General features: G+C 46.4%; 2 protein-coding genes and 2 non-coding genes across 4 annotated transcripts; 3 read left to right on the top strand and 1 right to left on the bottom strand.

The window, feature by feature from the left end:
* The first annotated feature begins 129 nt into the window (after positions 1-129).
* LOC115802022 (small nucleolar RNA SNORD83) lies at positions 130-207 on the top strand. The gene has a single exon (XR_004022384.1). It is a non-coding gene; the product is annotated as a small nucleolar RNA SNORD83 (small nucleolar RNA).
* Positions 208-766: 559 nt separating this feature from the next.
* On the top strand, positions 767-9,950 carry DDX39B (DExD-box helicase 39B). Its single transcript, XM_022566101.3, has 10 exons — positions 767-977; positions 1,730-1,857; positions 2,136-2,228; positions 4,352-4,535; positions 5,633-5,751; positions 7,825-7,956; positions 8,730-8,839; positions 8,938-9,082; positions 9,227-9,374; positions 9,729-9,950. Exons 1-10 carry the CDS (start codon positions 767-769, stop codon positions 9,743-9,745), a joined length of 1,287 nt encoding a protein of 428 aa, XP_022421809.1. The 3' UTR covers positions 9,746-9,950.
* Positions 4,587-4,663, top strand: LOC115802023 (small nucleolar RNA SNORD83). The gene has a single exon (XR_004022385.1). It is a non-coding gene; the product is annotated as a small nucleolar RNA SNORD83 (small nucleolar RNA).
* On the bottom strand, positions 9,822-12,003 carry MCCD1 (mitochondrial coiled-coil domain 1). Its single transcript, XM_022566109.3, has 2 exons — positions 11,017-12,003; positions 9,822-10,473 (listed from the first exon to the last, which is right to left on the bottom strand). Exons 1-2 carry the CDS (start codon positions 11,338-11,340, stop codon positions 10,285-10,287), a joined length of 513 nt encoding a protein of 170 aa, XP_022421817.2. The 5' UTR covers positions 11,341-12,003; the 3' UTR covers positions 9,822-10,284.
* Positions 12,004-22,225: the final 10,222 nt, after the last annotated feature.

The following is a 22,225-nucleotide window of genomic DNA, read 5'->3' as shown; positions in this document are numbered from 1 at the left end:
GAGGAGTGGGTTTTTTCCCGGCCGAGCCATTTCTCTAGGCCTCTCTCTCCGTCATTAATACACAAGGATTTCTTAAGCTCCAGAAGGTTATTGAGTGGGAGGCTGGAATGCTGCTAGAGGTGGTTGGCAGCCACATGATGTTTTCATTTTGAAAAGTGAGCGCTTTGCGTAATGACGACCGTAATCTATCACCCTTGACTGATGGCTGCTGTCGACACCTTGAGATTATAGGGAAAGCACAAGGTCTTCCGTTGAGGACTTTTCGTTTTGTCACTTTCATTCTCCATTTTAAGTCATTAGTAGTATTCTGTTTTTCAGACGTGTATTTTTTTTTTCCTTGTTACTGTGACAGACCAGGAGTTTATAAGTCGGTTTTGCCCTTCCAACTTTCCGGTTTCTCCTTCTCCGATCCTATCTTTTTGGGGACTTATGTCCTAACCACTTCCCCTGGGCCCACTTTTCCCATTCCCAGTATTATGTTTGCCTTTCGCTTTTATGTCTTGTGCTTCTTTATTATTTTTTTTTTTCCAGGTAAATGTTTCCTAGTTCAGGGAAAGTGGAAAGAGTGTGGGGATGGAAAAGATGGTGAAGGCTCTGCTCATGACTGATGAGTTTTCTCTTTTTTTTTCCCCAGCTCTTCTGTCAGAAACTATTGTGTTTCTTTTCCTCTACTGTTCCTCAAGCCGCCACTTTCCTCCTCTGTCTTCCCTTATTCTGCGTGAACTCATCCAGAGACCCCTCCCCTTCTCCCCCTGCCGGCCCAGTTATGGCAGAGAACGATGTGGACAATGAGCTCTTGGATTATGAAGATGATGAGGTGGAGACAGCAGCTGGGGGAGATGGGGCTGAGGCCCCTGCCAAGAAGGATGTCAAGGGCTCCTATGTCTCCATTCACAGCTCTGGCTTTCGTGACTTCCTGCTCAAGCCAGAGTTGCTCCGGGCCATTGTTGACTGTGGCTTTGAGCATCCATCAGAAGGTAAATTTTCTGTTGGGCATGGAGTATTCATTAGGCTCTTTAAGGATACAGGAAACCGTATGGTCATGGTCCCTCAGGTGATACAGACTTATATTCAGGATAGACCAGGAAATAAGTACCAAAAACTATTTTAGCAGTAGAAGAGGTTTATATAAGTTGGTCTTTCATTCATGATAGCATGTAAGTGCTAGTGATCTAAAAGCAACTTAGAGGGGCTTTTTTTCTTGCCTGTGTTAAATTTTGTCTCTCTGACTTTTAGTTTAAAATTTCCAGAGAGGAGCTGGTTGGACCCTTGGGCCAGGCCAACTCTGGTCTCTGGAAACCTTTATGGCTGGCTTTTGGGTCATGTACCAAGTTGTTCATTTTGTTCAAGGTTGTTGCAGGGTTATGTGCCCCAAAACATGATAATCTAAGTATGAGAAATGGCTTGTGGCAGGCACTCAAAATTCATGGATTGCTACAGATGAAGGAACATTCAGACAGAATCAGAAGCACCTAAGGCGTCCAATTGGTAGATGCAAGAGGGTTGTTAGCAGGACTTTGGGCCCTGGAGCTGGAAGAGGCTATGTTAGAAGGAACTGGGAAGGTCTGATTTGGGAATCACTTTGATTGAGGGGGCAGAGAGGTAGAAAGGGTCTGGAAATTGACAAGAACAACTTAAGAATTGACTGGTGAGAAATGGGTTTGGCCTGGTGAAAAAGGTGGTGGAGTTCTCTGGAAACTAATTTATCTTTTTTTTCCCCTACTTCTAGTCCAGCATGAATGCATCCCTCAGGCCATCCTGGGAATGGATGTCCTATGCCAGGCCAAGTCAGGCATGGGAAAGACGGCGGTGTTTGTGCTGGCTACACTGCAACAGCTGGAGCCAGTTACTGGGCAGGTACACTTGGGGAGAGTGCTGGGGAAGGCATTTTGGCTAGTAATGTTCAGGAAGGGTATTTTCGTCTCTGCTACATGATGCATTCAGAGCCAGGAGTGCTTGTTGTTAAGATGACCTTTATCATCCTTGACAGATAGGCATGAGGATATTCTGTAGTAATCACGGGGTTAATGATTTAGATCCAGAATTGTAGTCACCTGTGATCTGCTGGGTGTGCTTTTGTGACATACCTGGTGAAGGGATATACTGTATGTGTGTCTCCGTCTACTTCCCCCCAGGTGTCTGTACTGGTGATGTGTCACACTCGGGAGTTGGCTTTTCAGATCAGCAAGGAATATGAACGCTTCTCTAAGTACATGCCCAACGTCAAGGTAAGCCAGGGTAAAGAGACCTGGGGGAGTGAGGGTGTGGGGAGTTGGAGGCATTGGAGACTTGTTAGATCAGCAGTCTTCACATCCCACAGGTGTTAAATACCTATACACAAATCTCAGTTGCATGTAGTACGTAGTAAGTTTGTGCAACTTAGGTGTATAAGAGGTTTATATTCTAGGGCTCATTTGGGTATGCATTATACTTTCAGAGATGTCTGCTGTATTTTGATTTTGGAGTAGCTTTATAGTTTGCCTTGGTTTTTAACATGTTTTATAAATATGCTTGTGCATTGATATTCAGGGTGTGGTTCCCAGACCTGTGGTTTCAGTGTCATTTGGGAGCCTGTTGGAAATGTAGATTGCATGAGTTCCACTCTAGTCCTACCGAGTATGAATATGTGTTCTGACAAGATCCTCGGGTAATTGGGGTTTGAGAAGCATAAACATATGCTTGATGTATATGACTTTGTACCCTCCTTGGGTGAAAGAAAAACAGTATTTTTGTTCAGATTGTTGTAATTTTCCTCATAATTGATTTTTAATTTATATGTAGAACTAGGAATGTGTGAGTAATAGCCCTAGACTAAAAGTAATTTGTTAAAAACCAAAGTAGTAAAAGTAGTATCTGTGCCTGGTAAAAGTGCATAGGTAATCCAGAGGGCCTTAAAACGAAAAGATTTAAGTTCTGATGTTCTGTGAAACCAAGTATTCGGTGCTATTTTCTCAGTTTGTCAACTTAAAGGCCTTTTTGACTTTTTCGTGAAAGATTATTTAGCTTGTTTACACTTTTTCTCCTAGAATTTGAAAACTTAATTTAAATTATCTAAACATAGTCTGAAAGCTGGTGTGTGTGTTATGTATGTTTGTATTCTTATATTGTCGGTTTCATTGCGGTGTACTTTCTGTCCTTTTAGCAAGCAGTCTTGTTGGTAGGTTGATTCTATAAGTTGAAAACCAGGAAACCGTTTCCATTGTTAATGACTGTGGAAACATTTGTCATTGAGCTCAGTAGAGAGCTAGGATTGCACTTCTTCCTCTATAGATCTGACTCATCACCTTGTGGACTCAAAAGAGGATGGTCTTGGTGTCAACATCAAATATAAATTGTCCTGATATAGTCTTACTTTTCTTTCTTTTGCTCAAAATTATGCTTCAGTGATTTGTTTAAGACGTTGGGCTAGTTCTACAGAATGTCTCACCTCTGAGTTTGTCTGGTTACTCCCTTGTGTTGTTTTGTTTTTCCCTCCCAGTGTTTCCTATAAACTGAGCTTTCTTGCTTTCTTTCACTCTTTCTCTCTCTCTCCCTCTCTCCCTTCCTTCCTCCCTTTGCCGTGCCACTCGGCATGTGGGAGCTGAGTTCCCTGATAGGGATCGAACCTGCGCCCCCTGCATAGGAAGCGTGGCTTCTTGACCACTGGACTGCCAGGGAAGTCCCTAAACTGAAATTTATATTTGAAAGCTTAACTGGTTCAAGTTGAACATTTTTGGCAAGAATTCTTCATAGATGATGCTATGTATCTCCTGTTTTGTTGCAAACCTGCCTGTCCCACAGTTAATGGTTTTAGATTTACCCTAGAATTAGGGTCCTGTCAGTCTGATCTTTCCCCCTTGAAACTAAAAAGCAGTTTTGGTGCTATTTGAGAGGGTATTAAGGCCCAGATCCTCAACAACCATTCCCCTAATGGTTTTAACATGGAGTAGTATATTTAGCCTGAATCAGTAATCTCATAGGGTTTATGCAAAGGAGTTTAAAAATCTGGGGTCATTTAGGAAAACTTGATGTCCATGAGCTTTTTTTGGTACTTGACACTGGTGATTTCTTGCCGTCCTCATTTTTACAGTGAAGCCTGGCCTTGGGGAAGGAAGATTGTTAGATTAAGTCAGAAGAACTAAGTGCTGGTCCTCACTGCCTCGATCAGCCATGTAATTTAGGGCAGGTCACTTTTGTTTCTTAGCTTTAATGTTTGGGGTATATAATAATTTTAGATTAGGTGATCTCCTATGTTCCTTTTAGCTCTGAAGTGTTCTAAGACTTGGTTTAGAGTAAACTGAAAGGATGGGAACCTTGGGGAGGTTGAATTCTTTCCTTCCTCGTGAGATACTCTTTTCTCCTGGATTGGCAGGTCGCAGTGTTTTTTGGTGGTCTGTCTATCAAGAAAGATGAAGAGGTGCTGAAGAAGAACTGCCCGCATATCGTCGTGGGGACCCCTGGCCGCATCCTAGCCCTGGCTCGAAATAAGAGCCTCAATCTCAAACACATTAAACACTTTATCTTGGATGAATGCGATAAGATGCTTGAACAGCTCGGTGAGTAGCAGTGCTGGGACTGGGCTAGTGATCTGGGAGTTGCCTTTTGGAGCCAAATGATGTTTATTTGATACTGGAGCACTTCAGTGCCAGGACGACTCTTAATCTATCACCCATGACTGATGGCTCTGGCTTCCCTGGTCAGTCTTCGTTAGGCTTTTTAAGCATCCTTAGTGATCAAGGAGGAGGGTGTTACGTTCTTTCTTTTGGTGATGTTTATCTTTGAGAGAAGGGACTTTGCTGATGTTGGATATTAGTCACACCACCATTCTCCTTTGTAAAACCCTATAGTGGGTGTCATAGGGGAGAAACTTGAGCTGGACGAGGAGACAGTCTACTCTTTTGGCATCCTCAGCTCAGCATATATTGTCAGAATTTATAGCTGAATAGATCTCTAGACTTAAGTTCTGGAATTAATGTGGAGGGTGTTTGTGGGAGTTTGTGTGGTGTGGTAGGTATTCCGGTGTGCTAAGTGGGGTTAAGTAAGGAAAATGTTTTGTAAGAACTCAAATTTGGTGAATGAGAGAGTAGGGATCGACATAGCCCCAGGGATAAGTCATTCCAAATGATCTTTGGCTATTCTAGATGGCGAGCTATAAGGTGGGCTCCAAGTAGAGATGTCATATTTGCCTGACTGGATAGGACAGTGTGATCCAGAGGAAGCATGGAATGGACTCTGACAGCTGGAATGTAATAGGTGCGCGATATTTGTAGACAGTTGGAGCTTGGGGAGAGAGGATTAGGGAGAAGGGCCTTCCTTGTAAAGCATTTTTCAGAGGACTTATCTCTGTGAGCCTCTGCAGTGGGCTTTATCCCCATGTTTTAGTTGTGGGCTTTGGGGTTTCATCTAATTTCTTGTGTGGTTAAAATACACAGCTGGAACCTGGTCCCAAATCCATTGTTCTTTCCACTGTGTTATTACTATGGATATGATTATATGGTGGTTGGAGAAAATAGAGTAGAGAGAGGCCTGAGGCAAATCTTCCCCTGAACCGAGACTCTTGCTTACCAACAGTCTTTACCTCATTGGTACGCCTGTTTCTGGTCTTTGTTTACGATATATGCTTCTCTTCTACTATAGTTCCTTTTTCTTGTAGACATGCGTCGGGATGTCCAGGAAATTTTTCGCATGACCCCCCACGAGAAGCAGGTCATGATGTTCAGTGCTACCTTGAGCAAAGAGATTCGCCCAGTCTGCCGCAAGTTCATGCAAGACGTAAATACCCTTCTACCTTCTCTCCCTCCACTCCCCGCCCGCTGCCTCCTCCCCCTCCGCGCCCTCTTCCTCCAGACTCCCTTGTCCTTCAAGCGCCAAGAAGGGGGCACATGCCCATTTGGGAGTGATGACTCCTTGAAGAGACACACAGAGGCAGAGACAGTTAGTGTTAGGGTCTGCGCGGGCGCCAGGGAAACTCCGGAAGACTTGGTCGGGTTAACGTGAGAGCGGGAAGTGTTCGACTTTTTTTTTTTAATCACAGCATTTTTGAACCTCTTCTCCCTTTTGGGGGAGGGCAGGATTTTCTGCCCTACCACCCACTCATCGTCTCCTACATACTCCCTACAGCCACGCACCCTCAAGGTGGCATCGAGCATACAACCGGAGCCTTCTGCTCCCCAAACTCATAATGTCCCGGTGGCAGGAGAGCAAGAGAGGGACAGACAGATGGCAGGGCATGTCCAAAAGAAGAGCAAACAGCACAGATGAATCCGCTTCCTCCCCACCTCCAGGGGTGGGGGCCTTTGGCACCTCAATCCCCGAGTCCATACTCCTTCCCACCCGTACCTCCTCGCACCCATCCGGAACCTTGGTTGATGTGAGCCGGCAGCAGAGAAGCACCGTGGCGCGGCGGGGGAATGCGGACGGCACCCGGCGGTGGATGGCGGCAGCGGAGGCCGCGGGGAACCTGACCAGGAAGCCGAGGACCAAACCAGCCTCTTTTTCCGTTCCCGGTTTTTTTCCTGAACCCAAGGCGTGCCGTGTTCCCTGTTTCCCTCCATTTGTGTTGGTGGGGAGGGGTGTTCTGAATGGGGTGGTAGATTTTTTTTCATTTTTTAAACACTTTTTTTTTTTTTAATACTTAGAGGGATATGGGAAAGGTAAAGTGAGGAGCTCCACTTGGATGTAACCAGGTGGGTGCTAGGGTCTGGGGCTAGTCGGGGCCATTGTATAAGCAGTGGAGTGTGTTCTTTCCCTCCCTGCTCTACTCCTTCCCATGGGACCAAAACTCTTCAGCTGTACTTGGGGCTCAGATTAGATCTGAAAGAAGCCATGGAACTTCTCTTTAGAAAGCCTACCTTTGCTAGTCTGACTTCTGAGATTGGGCTTCTGGTTTTCTCCCATGACACACACATCCTTTCCCGAAATCTTGGACCCTGGGGTTTTATGTTAGCTATGTCTTCAAGTTAGTGAAGAGTGCTAGGAAAGTTGGGCTTTGGAGTTGAGTCTTGTGTCAATTTCCGCCTTTTTTTTTTTAATGCTGCCTTCCTTCCCTTCAAGGGTTGTGTGTGTATATGATTTGTTTTGTTTTTAAAGATGAGTGAATAACTGCTGCTCTGAATCTGCTTCTTAGCACTACTTATTGATACCTTCCACGTAACAGTACAGGTGGTTTGATTTTTAGTTGAGACCAGTCTTATTTAAAACTGTTTCCTTGTGGTCCGAGGGCAAGTTGTTGCTCATCTTGAGTAATTTTTGCTTCTCTTTTCATGGCATTTTGACTTATGTCCACTGAAGCATTCTGATCTTCCACCGTCCTAATGGGGATATGGAAGACATCCACCTTTGTAATGGGGATATGATTCTCGTAGTTGAGAGCATAAAATGGAGTAGTCCTTCTCCTCTCCCCGATATTAAACCAGCTCTGATGGAATTATTCTGACCTCGAGTCACTGTTTCCCATCATTTCCCAGGTGTTTGGATCATGTTCTCTCTTGGAGAATCACTTCCCATTGTTTTCTTTCCTCCACCACCTCCATTTGAGGTAATGGCATCTTGCCATTGGGTGGTTGTACTGTGTCTTTTCCTCCCTGCAAAGTTTCTTTCCCATGAAAATTTTCAGTTGGAAAATCTTAAAACTCAACTGATAGGAAGGAAATTAGATCAACTGTGGAAAAGACCACATTAATATGTGGGTATTTTTGGGGGTGGGGTTGGGTTTCCAATCTCCTCTCTTCTCCCCATCCCGCCATGGGGTGTATTGGAGATCAACTTCCTCCACCCCCCCAGGTTTAACCCCCCCACTCTGCCCTCCTCCCGTTCCCCACCCCTTCCCTCCCCCCTCCCCCCCAGCCAATGGAGATCTTCGTGGATGATGAGACGAAGCTGACGCTGCATGGGTTGCAGCAGTACTACGTGAAACTGAAGGACAACGAGAAGAACCGGAAGCTTTTTGACCTTCTGGATGTCCTTGAATTCAACCAGGTCAGTTGTTCAAGGTCCAGTAGGGAGAATGAGCACGTCTCCAACTGTTGCAGGAACCTCTATAATATATCCTTTTATTGAGGAAACCATGTGTGTCATGTGAAAGAGAATGGTGGAGAAATTCTCTTAAATGAAAATTCTATTAAATGAGAGAAAAATGTCTTTTGGTGGCACTGAGCGTGAGCAAGGTGGGAACTGCTTTTCTGTTCCATGGCTGGCATAGATATTCAACAGAATAAAGCTCAAATTATAAAATCCTTGAAGAGTTTTAATAAGGTGGTGAAAGTCTAGAAATACATTAGGCCTGTTCGATTCTTAAGTTTTGTTTCTTGTACTACTTAACTGAGGGAGAAGTGTTCCATCACTTTACCTGTGGTGTGATTTGCTTGCACTAAAAACTACTTTCTAGAATTAGGGTAAGTTCTTATATTTGACGTTTTGGTGAGTCGGACTGTCGGTCGTGGTCTTTCCAGACTTCAGTTCAAATTTTTACCACTCGTGAGGTGGCTTCATCCTTGTCTCCTAATATGTCTGGTAATTTTAGTTACTGTTTTCCATACCTTCTCTGCAGCATGTCTGTCTGCTCAGGAAAAATCAGAGCCAAGAGGGAAAGGCTAAGTAATATTTAGAGCAGAAGAGGAAATACGTGATGGGGACTAAGAGGAGTTCTTTTAGAAGAGTGTAATTACTGAAAACTCTTGCACGTAATCTCTCTCACACCCACATGGACGCACATCCCCTCCAATCTTATATGTACACACACACACACACAGGTGGTGATATTTGTGAAGTCTGTGCAGCGTTGCATTGCCCTGGCCCAGCTCCTGGTGGAGCAGAACTTCCCAGCTATTGCCATCCACCGTGGGATGCCTCAGGAGGAGAGGTGAGTCAGAGATGGGGAAGGTGCTTTGTGTCCTTGCGAGGAAGAGACCCTTGAGAGCAAGGAATCTCAACATTTTTCTGCTTTCCTTTCTCACAAAGGCTTTCTCGGTATCAGCAGTTTAAAGATTTTCAACGACGAATTCTTGTGGCTACCAACCTGTTTGGCCGAGGCATGGACATCGAGCGGGTGAACATCGCCTTTAACTACGACATGCCTGAGGATTCTGACACATACCTGCATCGGGTAAGCCCCACACCCGGAAGGTATCCTAGTGTCCTCTCCCACCCCCTTAGTTTCTTTATCTTTTCATACCATACATCTTCAGCCCTCCTCTTGGGTGTCTTCCTTCTTTGGGGTCTACCAATTCTATCATCTGTCTCCTTCCAGGTGGCCAGAGCAGGCCGGTTTGGCACCAAGGGCTTGGCCATCACGTTTGTGTCAGATGAGAATGATGCCAAGATTCTCAATGATGTGCAGGATCGCTTTGAAGTCAATATTAGTGAGCTGCCTGATGAGATAGACATCTCCTCCTACAGTGAGTAATGATCTCATGAAACTGGCTTCCCCAGTCCTTTAGGTTCTCCTTGTTCCTTAGAGGGTTTTTTCTTAAAGCCCCTGGTGCATAGTGGGCACTTGACAAATTTGTCATCTGTTTTTTCCCCTGCACCCCCATCTTGATGCCCTGTTGGGATGTTTAGTTGACCTCTTTATGGGGTCTCTTCTCATCAAATTACTTCTCATCGAAGTATTTCTTTCTTTACCCCCAAATGTATCCTCTGACCTACACACTGCACGAACATCTGCATGTGTTTCGGGGCTGGGGGGCCTTTTCTACCAACCTAGCCTTTTCTTTTCCATACCTTATTCTAACTGCCATGTTTTTCTTCAGTTGAACAGACGCGGTAGAGAACTCCCCATCCATTCTGGAGTGTGACAGTCTGCTCCTCTTCAGGAGATGATGCCAGGCGTGGGGGTGAAGGAGACACTGCTGCCGCCTACCCTTGACGACCCCGTCCCCCACCCCATGGCTTCCTTCTTTTGCATCGCCACCACTCCTAAACCCCCATTTCCCTGATTTGTCTGAATTTTTTTTTAACAAAACTAAAAAACACATGCGTCTGTGGTGTCTGTAAGCGCTCCGTCCCTTTATTGGTTTTGGGGTGAGGCTATTTTAGGGCATAATCTGGAGTAAATTCCTGTGGGGACTGTGTACACTGCTGTGGGGCGGAGGTCAGTAGGAGGTGTCAGACTGGGGGATGTTACTGAAAAGACTGCAGAGGCCGTGGCTTCTCACTACTTTGCAATTTCTGGCCCTTTGTGGTGGTTTCTTCCATTTCCTTAGTGGCCTGGGAGAGGCTGGGATGTTTCTGATCAAAGGGCTGGGGAGGGAGGGTAGTGTGCAGTATTTCCAGTGTAGGAGGGTGAAGTGGCAACGGGTGGAAAGCTTAGGTGTCTTCTCCCAGGCTCTCTCTGTGTCTCCTCATCTGTTCCTTCAGCTTCTGGATCTTGAGCACCAGGGCCTGGGCTTCCCAGGCCCCCTCTTGCCCTTCGAGCAGGGCCTGGTACAGCTCCAACTGCTGCTCCAGCAGCTCTTCAGCTTGGGCCAGCTCAGCTGTGGGGCGGGGCCAGGGGTCCTGGGAGAGGGGGGTGTTAGGAAAGAGCATCAGCCAGGGCAGGGGGCTGAGGTTCACCGCCTCCTTCCTCTTTTTCAGCACCATTAGTTTAAGCTCATCTGTATTGCGATGCCTGCAGTACACACGATCTTAACAGCAGTACACCTGTATTGCTTCCTGTCTTAGGCATAGGCCTGGGGGGAGGGGGAAGTTAGAGATCACAGCCCAGGGGCTGTAACTGGACTTCTGTGTGACCTATGGGAAGGGGAGAACTGGCTGTCCCAACCCGCCCTGAGAAATAATTAACTATTGGATGAGGGGAAATTCCTGTTCAAGGACTTCGTGGACTGTGCAGGGAGGGAGGGGTGTAGGTAGAGGGTGCCGTGAGGTCTGGAGTGGGGTGGGGGCAGGGAGGGTGCTGGGGAATTGAGGAACTAGGCAGCATGCTCTAGGGGTGGGGGTAGTGTCTGCACTCAGCTGGCCTGTGGTACAGGGTGAGATGGGAGGGGATTCCCTGCCCCCAGTACACATTTGCCCTCCACCCTCACTCTTGGTGCCACTTACCGTGGAAGGTGACATCTGCCCAGCGCCTGTGGAGCTAGTCTTTTCTGTGCTTGCCTTGGGACCCTGGGAGCAGCACCTCCGGGAGCCCTGGAGTGCCTGCGGCCAGGGTGGCAGGAGGAGGCGACGGCAGCAACTTCGGGAAAGCCAGGGCAAAGGGAGAACCATGGCTGGGGAGGCAAGGAGCTGTCTGAGCCACCCAACAGCCACCAGGAACTGGCTCCCTCCGGGCTGTGGCCTCGCTTCAGTGCCTGGCCCTGCCCCTGCCCTGCTCTGCTGCACCTGCCCGCCTCCTAACCTGGCCCCAGACAGAGTCCAGGAACTCATGTTCCCTGGTGTGAGAATGCTCCTGCCAGGTTAGGCAGAACTTGCTTTAGAACCCTGGTCCCCAGCCTACTGCATGTCTTGTGTCTGTTTTTCTTAGCACTGTGTGTTTTCTCACTCCTCTCGAATCTGCAAGGTAGGAATTGCATTACTGGTTGGCAGATGAGGAAATGGTCAGAGAATTTCGTTCAGCACTCAATTCAGTAAGTATGGGCTGGGGCCTGCTCTGGGCCGGATGTGCTCAAGGCTCCACAGCTGGTTGGTGGAAAAGCCAGGAAGATTCACTCCCAGGTCTACCTGACTTGAAAGCTCATACCCATTGACCTGGGTCAAGTATTGCTTCTCCCTCTGTTTCCCTTTCCTCTTCTTGCTGGCCCAGAGGGACCTTTTTCCTTGTCCCTGTTGTACATTGCACATCTTCAGTGTTTGCCTTCTCTGGTAAGTCTGGGCACTATACACTGGTACCGGTTTCAAGCTTTGTTGAACTGGTGAGCCCTCCCATCAAACCATGGAGGACATCACACTGAATTCGGAGGGAAGATGGCCTCTTCCATGGTGTGGGGGTCCAGGAACCAGAGAGGAAGACCTTCCTGCAGGTCAATCGTTTTTGAACTTGAAGGGCTGAAGCACCTTTAGATGAGGTCAGAGACCTCATGTTCCCCACTAGCTGGCAGGTTCCCATTTTTCAGTAGAAAAAGAGAATCCCTGTAAAATTTTGGAGGAGAGAAGCTTTCCTTCTTGTCTCTCGGTGATAGGGTTATACATGGTTCATTTTTGGACTGCGATGTATGCACAGGCTAAAGTCCTACCTATTGGGACATAAGAGGCCCAAACTACTGTTGTTACAGTTAAGGGAAACTAGTATACGATTAAACAGCCCACAACATTCAACATTGAAGTGAAACTAACCACATTTATAAATTAAAAGCAAGATTAGCAGCTGTTAAGAAAATAAAACTTGTGTAAGACAATCTAAATGATGCACGAATAATGAAGTATCCCTCCTGAAAATTAGACATTTCAACCATCTGAGGGTTTTTTAATTTATTTATTTATTTATTTATTTATTCATTTGGCTGTGCTGGGTCTTACTTGAGGCATGTGGGATCTTAGTTGCGGCATGCAGGATTTAGTTCCCCGACCAGGGATTGAACCTGGGCCCCTTGCATTGGGAGCATGGAGTCTTAACCACTGGACCACCAGGGAGGTCCCAACCATCTGAGTTTCTATTTCAGGTTATGAACTCCAAAATGGACTAACATCCAATAACTTGCAGTGTGCAGTCCTAAGTCTTGAATTATAATAGAGTCTGTGGATTTGGCTTTGTTCGTCTGTGAGAACTAAAGAAAAAGCTGGTGTTTGGATCAGTTCAAATCTATTGGATGAGCTGTGGATCTCATAGTCATGGAAATGAAGGGATGAAGATAGATAAATGTAAACCTGGATTGTTACTGTGTATATTTTTGTTATTCCTGTATCTAATAGTCTTTCTTTATATAATAAGTTTTATTTATGTCTAGTAGTAGTTTTTAAATTATTTTTATTTATTTATTTTTGGCTGCATTGAGTCTTCGTTGCTGTGAGTGGGCTTTTTTCTAGTTGCAGCGAGCAGGGGCTACTCTTTGTTGCTGTGTGTAGGCTTCTCATTGCAGTGGCTTCTCTTTTGCGGAGCATGGGCTCTAGGCGCATGAGCTTCAGTAGTTGTGGCACGTGGGCTCAGTAGTTGTGGCTCTTGGGCTCTAGAGCGCAGGCTCAGTAGTTGTAATGCATGGGCTTAGTTGCTCTGTGGCATATGGGATCTTCCCGGACCAGGGCTTGAAACTGTGTCGCCTGCATTGGCAGGAGGATTCTTAACCACTGCACCACCAGGGAAGCCCTGCATTTATTTTAAATGAAAAAAATTTTATTGAGGTATAGTTGATTTACAATATTATGTTAGTTTCAGGTGTACAACATAGTGATCCATAATTTTTATAGATTATACTCAATTTAAAGTTGTTACAAAGTAACGGCTATTTTTCCTTTGCTGTATAATACATCCTCGTAGCTTATTTATTTTATATATAGTAGTTTGTACCTCTTATTCCCTTACCCCTATCTTGCCCCTCCCCGTTTCCCTCTCTGCGTTGGTAGCCACTAGTTTGTTTCTATACCTGCTGTTTCTGTTTTGCTATATTCATTCGTTTTATTTTTTAAATTCTACATATAAGTGATAACATACAGTATTTGTCTTTCTCTGACTTATTTCACTAAACATAATACCCTCCAGGGTCATCCATGTTGTTGTAAATGGCAAATTTTCATTCTTTTTAATGACTGAATAGTATTCCATTCATCTGTTGATGAACACTTAGCTTGCTTCCATATCTTGGCAATTGTAAAAAGTGATGCTATGAACATTGGGGTGCATGTATCTTTTTGAATTAGTGTTTTCATTTTCTTTTTTTTTTAAATTGGAGTATAGTTGCTTTACAATGTTGTGTTAGTTTCTGCTGTACAGCAAAGTGAATCAGCCACATGTATATATATATCCCCTATTCCTTGGATTTCCTTCCCATTTAGGTCACCACAGAGCATTGAGTGTTTTCATCTTCTTTTTTAAAAAACATAATTAATTTGGTTGCACTGGGTCTTAGTTGCGGCAGGCAGGCTCCTTAGTTTCGGCTCACAGGCTCCTTAGTTGTGGCACACGGGTTCCCCAGTTGTGGCATGCATGTGGGATCTAGTTCCCTGACCAGGGATCAAACCCGGACCCCCTGCATTGGGAGCTCGGAGTCTTATCCACTGTGCCACCAGGGAAGTCCCCATATGGTAGTTCTATTTTTAGCTTTTTGAGGAAACTCCATACTCTTTTCCACAGTGGCTGTACCAATTTACATTCCCATCAACAGCATACAAGTGTTCCCTTCTCTCCACATCCTCACTAACATTAGCTATTGACTTTTTAAAAAACATTTATTTATTTGTTTATTTACTTTTGGTTGCGTTGGGTCTTCGTTGCTGCGTGCGGGCTTTCTCTGCTTGTGGCGAGCGGGGGGCTACTCTTCATTGCAGTGCGCGGGCTTCTCATTGCGGTGGCTTCTCTTGTTGCGGAGCACGGGCTATAGAGCACAGGCTCAGTAGTTGTGGCACATGGGCTTTGTTGCTCCACGGCATGTGGAATCTTCCCTGACCAGGGCACGAACCTGTGTCTCCTGCCTTGGCAGGCGGATTCTTAGCCCCTGCGCCACCAGGGAAGCCCTGTTGACTTTTTTTTTTTAATTATTTATTTAATTATTTATTTTTGGCTGTGTTGGGTCTTCGTTTCTGTGCAAGGGCTTTCTCCAGTTGCGGCAAGCGGGGTCACTCTTCATCGTGGTGCGCGGGCCTCTCATTATCGTGGCCTCTCTTGTTGCGGAGCACAGGCTCCAAACGCGCAGGCTCAGTAGTTGTGGCTCACGGGCCTAGTTGCTCTGCGGCATGTGGGATTTTCCCAGACCAGGGCTCGAACACATGTCCCCTACATTGGCAGGCAGATTCTCAACCACTACGCCACCAGGGAAGACCTTGCCTTTTTTTTTTTTTTTTTTTTTTGCGGTACGCGGGCCTCTCACCGTTGTGGCCTCTCCCGTTGCGGAGCACAGGCTCCGGACGCGGAGGCTCAGCGGCCATGGCTCACAGGCGCAGCCGCTCTGCGGCATGTGGGATCTTCCCGGACCGGGGCACGAACCCGTGTCCCCTGAATCGGCAGGCGGACTCTCAACCACTGCGCCACCAGGGAAGGACCCCCTTGACTTTTTGATAATAGTTATTTTGACAGGTATGAGGTGATAGCTGATGGTGGTTTTGATTTGCATTTCTCTTATGATTAGCAGTGTTGAACATCTTTTCATGTGCCTGTTGGCCATCTGTATGTCTTCTTTAGAAAAATGTCTATTCAGGTCTTCTGACCATTTTTTAATTGGGTTGTTTGTTTTTTTGATGTTGAGTTGTATGAGCTGTTTATGTTTTATATATTAACCCCTTATCGGTCATATCAATATTTTCTCCCATTCGTTAGTTTGTCTTTTTATTTTGTTGATGGTTTTTCACTTCCTCTGCAAAAGCTTATGAATTTTGGACTTCCCTGGTGGCGCAGTGGTTAAGAATCTGCCTGCCAATGCAGGGGACATGGGTTCGAGCCCTGGTCTGGGAAGATCCCACATGCTGCAGAGGAACTAAGCCCGTGTGCCACTACTACTGAGCCTGGGCTCTAGAGCCCATGAACTACAACTACTGAGCCTATGTGCCACAACTACTGAAGCCCACACACCTAGAGTCCGTGCTCCACAACAGGAGAAGCCACCTCAAAGAGAAGCCCGTGCACCACAACGAAGAGTAGCCCCCACTCGCCACAACTAGAGAATGCCCTCACATAGCAATGAAGACCCAATGCAGCCAAAAATAAATAAATAAATATTTTTTAAAAAAGCTTATGAGTTTTGGGACTTCCCTGGTGGTCCAGTGGCTAAGACTCTGTGTTCCCAATGCAGGGGGCCTGAGTTCGATCCCTGGTCGGGGAACTAGATCCCACATGCTGCAACTAAGTGTTCACATGCTGCAGCTAAAGATCCCGCATGCTGCAGCTAAAGATCCCGCATGCCACAATGAAGACTGAAGATCTGGCGTGCCGCAACTAAGACATGGCACAGCTAAATAGATAAATAAATATTAAAAAAAAAAAAAGCTTATGAGTTTTGGGACCTGGCAGTCCAGTGGTTAGGACTCGTTGCTTTCACTGCCACCACTCGGCGTGACCAAAAAAAAAAAAAAAAAAGAGCTTATGAGAGTTTAGTTAGGTCCCACATGGTTACTTTTGCTTTTGTTTTGTTTCCTTTGCCTTAGGAGACAGATCTGAAAAAATATTGCTGCTATTTATGTCGGAGGGTGTTCTGCCTGTCTTCTAGGAGTTTTATGGTTTCAGGTCTTACATTTAGGTCTTAAATCCATTTTGAGTTTATTTTTATGTATGGTATGAGGACATTTTCTAATCTCATTCTTTTACATGTAGCTGTCAGTTTTCCCATCACCACTTGTTGAAGAGACTGTCTTTTTTCCATTGTATATTCTTGCCTCCTTAGTTGTAGATTAACTGACTAGATGTGTGAGTTTATTATGTGTCTGTTTTTGTGCCAGTACTATGCTGTTTTGATTACTGTAGCTTTGCAGAATAATCTGAAATGAGGGAGCATGATACTTCCAGCTTTGATCTTTTTTCTCAAGATTGCTTTGGCAGTTTCGGGTCTTTTGTGGTCCATATAAATTTTAGGATTATTTGTTCCAGTTCTGTGTGTCCCATAGATTTTGGATCATTGTGTTTTTGTTTCAATAGTCTCTAGGTATTTTTAAATTTCTCCTTTGATTTCTTCAGTGATCCATTAGCATGTTGTTTAGCTTCCATGTGTTTGTGTTTCTTGTAGATTTTTTCTTGTAGTTGATTTCTAGTCTCCTTTGTTGCCTCATTTTGGCTAACTTGCTGTTTTTGTTTCTATGTATCTGATAGATTGGTTACATTTCCTGATCTTGGAAAAGTGGCCTTTTGTAGGAGACATTATGCATCCCAGCTGTACACTCCTCTCTGGTTACCAGAGCTATATGCTCTAGGGGTGCCCCCTATGTGGGCTGTGTGAGTCCTTCTGTTGTGGTGGGCTTACTACTGTGGACCATCTAGTAGGCATGGCTGGCCCCTGGTCTGGTTGATTGCCAGGCCTTGCCTTGTGCAGAAGCTGATGGCTGCTGTTTGGCAGGGCTGGGTCATGAGGTAGCTTGTGTGGGATCCCAGGGGGTCCTGGGGCTAAGCTGGCTCACTGGTGGGCAGATCCAGGTTCGGGGGGGTATGGTTGTGGGTTCGGGTTCCCGGATCTAGTGTTGGTCTGCTGGTGAGTGGGGCTGAATCTTGGGGTGGCTGGCTGAGGAGTCTAAGGTATCCCAAAGCTGGTGTTGGCCTGCTGGTGGGTGGGGCTGGGGCATGGGGGATCCCAGGACTTGTGCCCACTCACTGGGAGGTGGAGCTGGGTCCTGGGGTCTCTGATTGCGGGACCCTGGGGGTCCCAAAGCTGGTGTGAACTTGCTGGTGGATGAGGCTGGATCTCAGGGCAGCAGGCTGATGGGCCCAAGGTGTCCCAGAGCAGGAGTTGACCTGCTGGTGGGCAGGGCTGGGGCTTAGGAAGTCCCAGGACTGGTGCCAGCCTGCTGGTGTGTTGGTTGGGTCCTGACAATGCAGGCTGCGGGGCTGTGTTGGTCCCTGGGCCAGTGTCCACCTGTTGGTGGGTGGGGTTGGGGTCCAGATGATCCCAGGGCTGGTGCCCACTCACCAGTGGGTGAAACTGGGCCCTGGGGCTAGTGCTGGCCCATTGGCAGGCAGAGCCAGGACCTGGGTTCTCTGGCTGCTGGGCCCAGGTATCCCAGAACTGGTGTTGTATTGCTGGTGGATGGCACTGAGGCCCAGCAGGACCTGGGGCTGGCATCGCCCTGCTGGTAGGTGGGCTGAGTCCTGCCCTGTCAGACTCGGGGCTGTGGTGGTCCTGGGGGTGGTATCCGTTCACTGGTGGGGGGAGTTGAGGTTTAGTGGATTCTGGTGTTGGAGCCTGCTGATTGGTATGTGAGGCTGGTCCCGAGGCTGGTATCGACTTGCTGGTGGATGGTGCTGGGGCCCAGAGTGTCCTGGGGCTGATGCCTGCCCACTGATGGGTGGAGCTGGGTCCAGGGGTTTCGGGAAGCTGGGTCCAGGGCCCTGGGAATCTTAAGTCTAGTGCCTGTGCACTTGTGTGTGGGGCTGGCTCCTGGGCCCTTTGGTGGACAGGGCCATGTCTGAGGGTGGCTTTGAGCTCAAGGAGTTTAAGGCAGCCTGCCTGGGAGCCCACATCCCCTCATTCTCACCGCCACACCCCTCCCCCAACACGTAATGATCCTTTTGAGGTCTGTGCAGCGTTGCATTGCCCTGGCCCGCCTCCTAGTGGAGCAAAACTTCCCAGCCATTGCCATCCTCTGTGGGATGCCCCAGGAGGAGAGGTGAGTCAGAGATGAGGAAGATGTTTTGTGTCCTTGCGAGGAAAAGAGGCCATTAAAAGAAGGGACTTTCAACATTTTTCTGCTTTCCTTTCTCACAAAGGCTTTCTCAGTATCAACAGTTTAAAGATTTTCAACAGGGAATTCTTGTGGCCGAGGCATGGACATCGAGCGGGTGAACATTGACTTTAGAATTCCGACACCTGCCCCTGAATGTTCAACTTGTCAGCATTAGAGACCAATACTGGGCCCTGATATAGCGCTGTCTCTTGAGTGACCAACTAGCTGCTAATTGACAAATTGACTTGCTTTCTGCCCCCTCCATCCTTGGAGGGCCAGAGGTTCATCTTCATTGGGACAGACACCTATTCCATATACGGATCTTCTTTTCCGGTCCTCAGAACTTTAGCCAGCACCGCTACCTGGTGGCCATCGAAATTCCTGATGCACAGACTTGGAATTGCTCTTAGCAGAGTATCTGACCAGGGGCCAACTTCACAGTGAAGGAGGTGCAGGCTGGGCCATGACCATGAGATCCACTGGTCATATCACAGTTTGCATCACCCAGGGGCTGCCAGCCACACAGAATGCTGGACAGGCCTTCTGAAGATGCAACTAAAGCTCCATCTTTGAGGAAACATCTTGAAGGGATGGGGATACATCTTTCTGGACGCAGTGTATTATTAAATCAGAGACCTTTATATAGTGCCATGTTCTCAATAGGAAAATAAGGTGGGTCCAGGACCAAGGTTTGGAAACAGGTGTCACCCCATTTACCATTACTTTCAATCACCCACGGGGGGGATTTTACACTTCCTGCCTTCACATCTCCACAGGGTTGGGGGTCCTGGTTCTCAAAAGGGGCACTTTTATAAGGTGTGCCACAAGGATACCATGGAACTACACCTCTACACATTACTGTTGCCTCCAGAGAAGTTTGGACTCCATGTGCCCAGAGACCAGCAGGTAAGAAGAGGAGTTCCCTCTTCTCGAGGAAGGAGTAATTTACCCTAATCTGCAGAAAGGGGTGGAGCTACTACCACACAATGAGGGCAGGAGGAATCCATTCAGAAGTGGTGGTAGACTGGGCGCTTGCTGGTTCTCTCACGTTCCCTGTAATTTGAACAGACAAATGCAGCAACCCAGCCTGAGAAAGGCTGCTCAAGCTGCCATGACAGAATACCATCGGCTGGGATACTTAAAAACAGAAATTAATTTGCTCACAGTTCTGGAGGCTGGAAGTCCAAGATCAAGATGCCAGCAGGGTTAGTGTCTGGTGGGGCCTCTCTTCCTGGCTTGCAGACAGTGACCTCACAGCCTTTCCTCTGTGAGCACAGGGGAATTGAAAAAGGGAGAGACGGAATTCCCTGGTGGTCCAGTGATTAGGACTCCATACTTTCACTGCCGAGGGCCCGGGTTTGATCCCTGGTCGGGGAACTAAGATCCCACAAGCCACTTGGCATGGCCAAAGCACCACCCCCACCAAAAAAAAAAGAAGAAAAGAAACAACAAAAAGGCTATCTCTGGTGTCTCTTGCTCTTCTTTTTTTTTTTTAAAATTAATTAATTTATTTTTGGCTGCGTTGGGTCTTTGTTGCTGCACGCGGGCTTTCTCTAGTTGCAGCATGCGGGGGCTACTCCTCATTGCAGTGTGCGGGCTTCTCATCGCGGTGGCCTCCCTTGCTGCAGAGCACGGGCTCTAGGCAAGTGGGCCTCAGTAATTGTAGCGTGTGGGCTCAGTAGTTGTGGCTCACGGGCTCCAGAGCGCAGGCTCAGCAGTTGTGGGGCACGGGCCCAGCTGCTCCGCGGCACGTGGGATCCTCCCGGACCAGGGCTCGAACCCACGTGCCCTGCACTGGCAGGCGGATTCTCAACCATCGCGCCACCAGGGAAGCCCTCTTGCTCTTCTTATAAAGACACCAGTTCTATCATATTAGGGCTCCATCCTTATGATCTTGTTTAGCCTTAATTACCTCCTTAAAGGCTCTATCTTCAAATAGAGTCTCATTGGTCTTTAGGTCTTCAACATAAGAATTTGGTTGGGAGGGATGTAATTAAGTCCAATAACAGAAGTGTTTGATTTCCAGAGGCCCAGACCCATCAGGTGTGAAGGTTTGGGTCACACTCCCAGGTAAGGCACAGGACCCACGCTCCTGTGCTCTGAAATCTATGACAGCGTTTGTGCAGAGGCCCTGCTTCCCGTGGGCTGTTCCCAGACAGTAACTGGTCACAGCAGGGACACTATGGGAGACTCATTCCTGGGAGACATGGGACTCCTCTGATGACCAACTGTGACTTGAGGACTCCCTCTGGCCTTGCTTAACTTCGCTTAGATTGTTTTTGATGGTCTTGGAGAGTCCAGGAAAGCTCTCCTTCTGTTGATCACTTGCGATCAGAGTTGCATCTTGGTCTGCTGGCTCTCTCATCTTTTCTGGTTCCCTCTCCATATTCTCTCACAGATGTTTAATAAAATTCTGCTGAGTTTAATCCTATTTTGGCATTTGTTTCTTGGAGGACTGGGACTAACAAAATAATTTCCATCTGTATACCAACAACCTATTTACTTATTCCATCTTGTAAAATCCTTCTCTTTATCCAACTTCTACCAGCATCTGTTCCATTTCGCTTGTTTCGTATTATCTCTTTGAGGTGATAGATGTTTGGTTTTTTAAAAATTGAAGTGTAGTTAAGTTACAATGCTGTGTTAGTTTCAAGTGTACAGCAAAGTGATTCAGTAAATACATATATATTGATATATATTTTCAGATTCTTTTCTATTACAGGTTATTACAAGATATTGAATATAATTCCTTGTGCTATTAGATCATTGTTTACCTATTTTATATATAGTAGTGTGTATATGTTAATCCCAAACTCCTTATTTATATCTCCCCCCACCCACTTTTGCCTTTGATAACCGGAAGTTTGTTTTCTATGTCATGAGTCTATTTCTGTTTTGTAAATAAGCTCATTTGTATCGTTTTCTTAAGATTCCACATATAAGTGATATCATATGATATTTGTCTTTCTCTGTCTGACTAACTATAGATGTTTGTTGTTTTAAGCTGCTAAGGTTTAGAAGTAGTTTGATACACAGCAGTAGATAACTAACAAAGCTCTCTTAAGTCTCTATTACTCTATAGTTATTGCCTAAATCTGTTTTATCTCCTTTCACCTTGAAAAAGTTATTTATACTCGCTTCCAATTCCTCTCTTCCTCTTCTTTTTTTTCCCTTTTTTTCCCTCTTCATTCTTTTACTTTTGTTTTCTTTTGTCTTTTCTCCTTCCCCCTTGCTTTCTTCCTTCTCTCCTCTCCTTCCTTTGTTCTTATTATCGGATGTTTCAAACATATAAAATAATACTATGTGGTTATACTGAAAACTGAAAGGAAGCATTATCTATATATGCTAAAATTATAATGCCAAGGTATATGGAATAAAAGTAAAATAAAGGAAGAAAATAAAGTGCCTGGGTGATTCTGCAAACAAGTAAGTGACTTTCAACTCCTATTTCCTTTCCTTAAGCTGAGTTTGTTTGTTTCTTTTTTTGTTTGTTTGTTTGTTTCTTTTAAAAAAATATTTATTTATCTGGCTGCGTCGTGTCTTAGTTGTGGCATGCGGGCTCTTTGTTGCGGCACGTAGCCTTCTCACTAGTTGTGGCACGTGGGCTCCAGAGCGTGAGGGCTCAGTAGTTGCAGTGTGTGGGCTCTCTAGTTGTGGCGCAGGCTCAGTAGTTGTAGCACGCTCAGTTGCCCTGTGGCACGTGGGATCCTAGTTCTCAGCCAGGGATTGAACAGGTGTCCCCTGCATTGGAAGGTGGATGCTTAACCACTGGACCACCAGGGAAGTCCCAAGCTGAGTTTGT

This window comes from Delphinapterus leucas, chromosome 10 (genome assembly GCF_059928025.1).
Source record: "Delphinapterus leucas isolate spDelLeu-1000000601 "Yukka" chromosome 10, BTC_Dleu_Yukka2, whole genome shotgun sequence".
Lineage (NCBI taxonomy): Eukaryota > Metazoa > Chordata > Mammalia > Artiodactyla > Monodontidae > Delphinapterus > Delphinapterus leucas.
Note: the sequence above shows the minus strand (reverse complement) of the source record. Positions and strands in the feature narration are given on the sequence as shown.

Excerpts from the sequence above, each read along its gene's own strand:
- MCCD1 (XM_022566109.3), bottom strand. The coding sequence starts at position 11,340 with ATGAGTTCCTGGACTCTGTCTGGGGCCAGGTTAGGAGGCGGGCAGGTG. Across the intron at positions 10,474-11,016 it reads GGCAGATGTCACCTTCCACG|GACCCCTGGCCCCGCCCCAC; the intron begins GTAAGTGGCACC and ends CCCCTCTCCCAG.
- DDX39B (XM_022566101.3), top strand. The coding sequence starts at position 767 with ATGGCAGAGAACGATGTGGACAATGAGCTCTTGGATTATGAAGATGAT. Across the intron at positions 1,858-2,135 it reads TGGAGCCAGTTACTGGGCAG|GTGTCTGTACTGGTGATGTG; the intron begins GTACACTTGGGG and ends ACTTCCCCCCAG. Across the intron at positions 8,840-8,937 it reads GGGATGCCTCAGGAGGAGAG|GCTTTCTCGGTATCAGCAGT; the intron begins GTGAGTCAGAGA and ends TTTCTCACAAAG.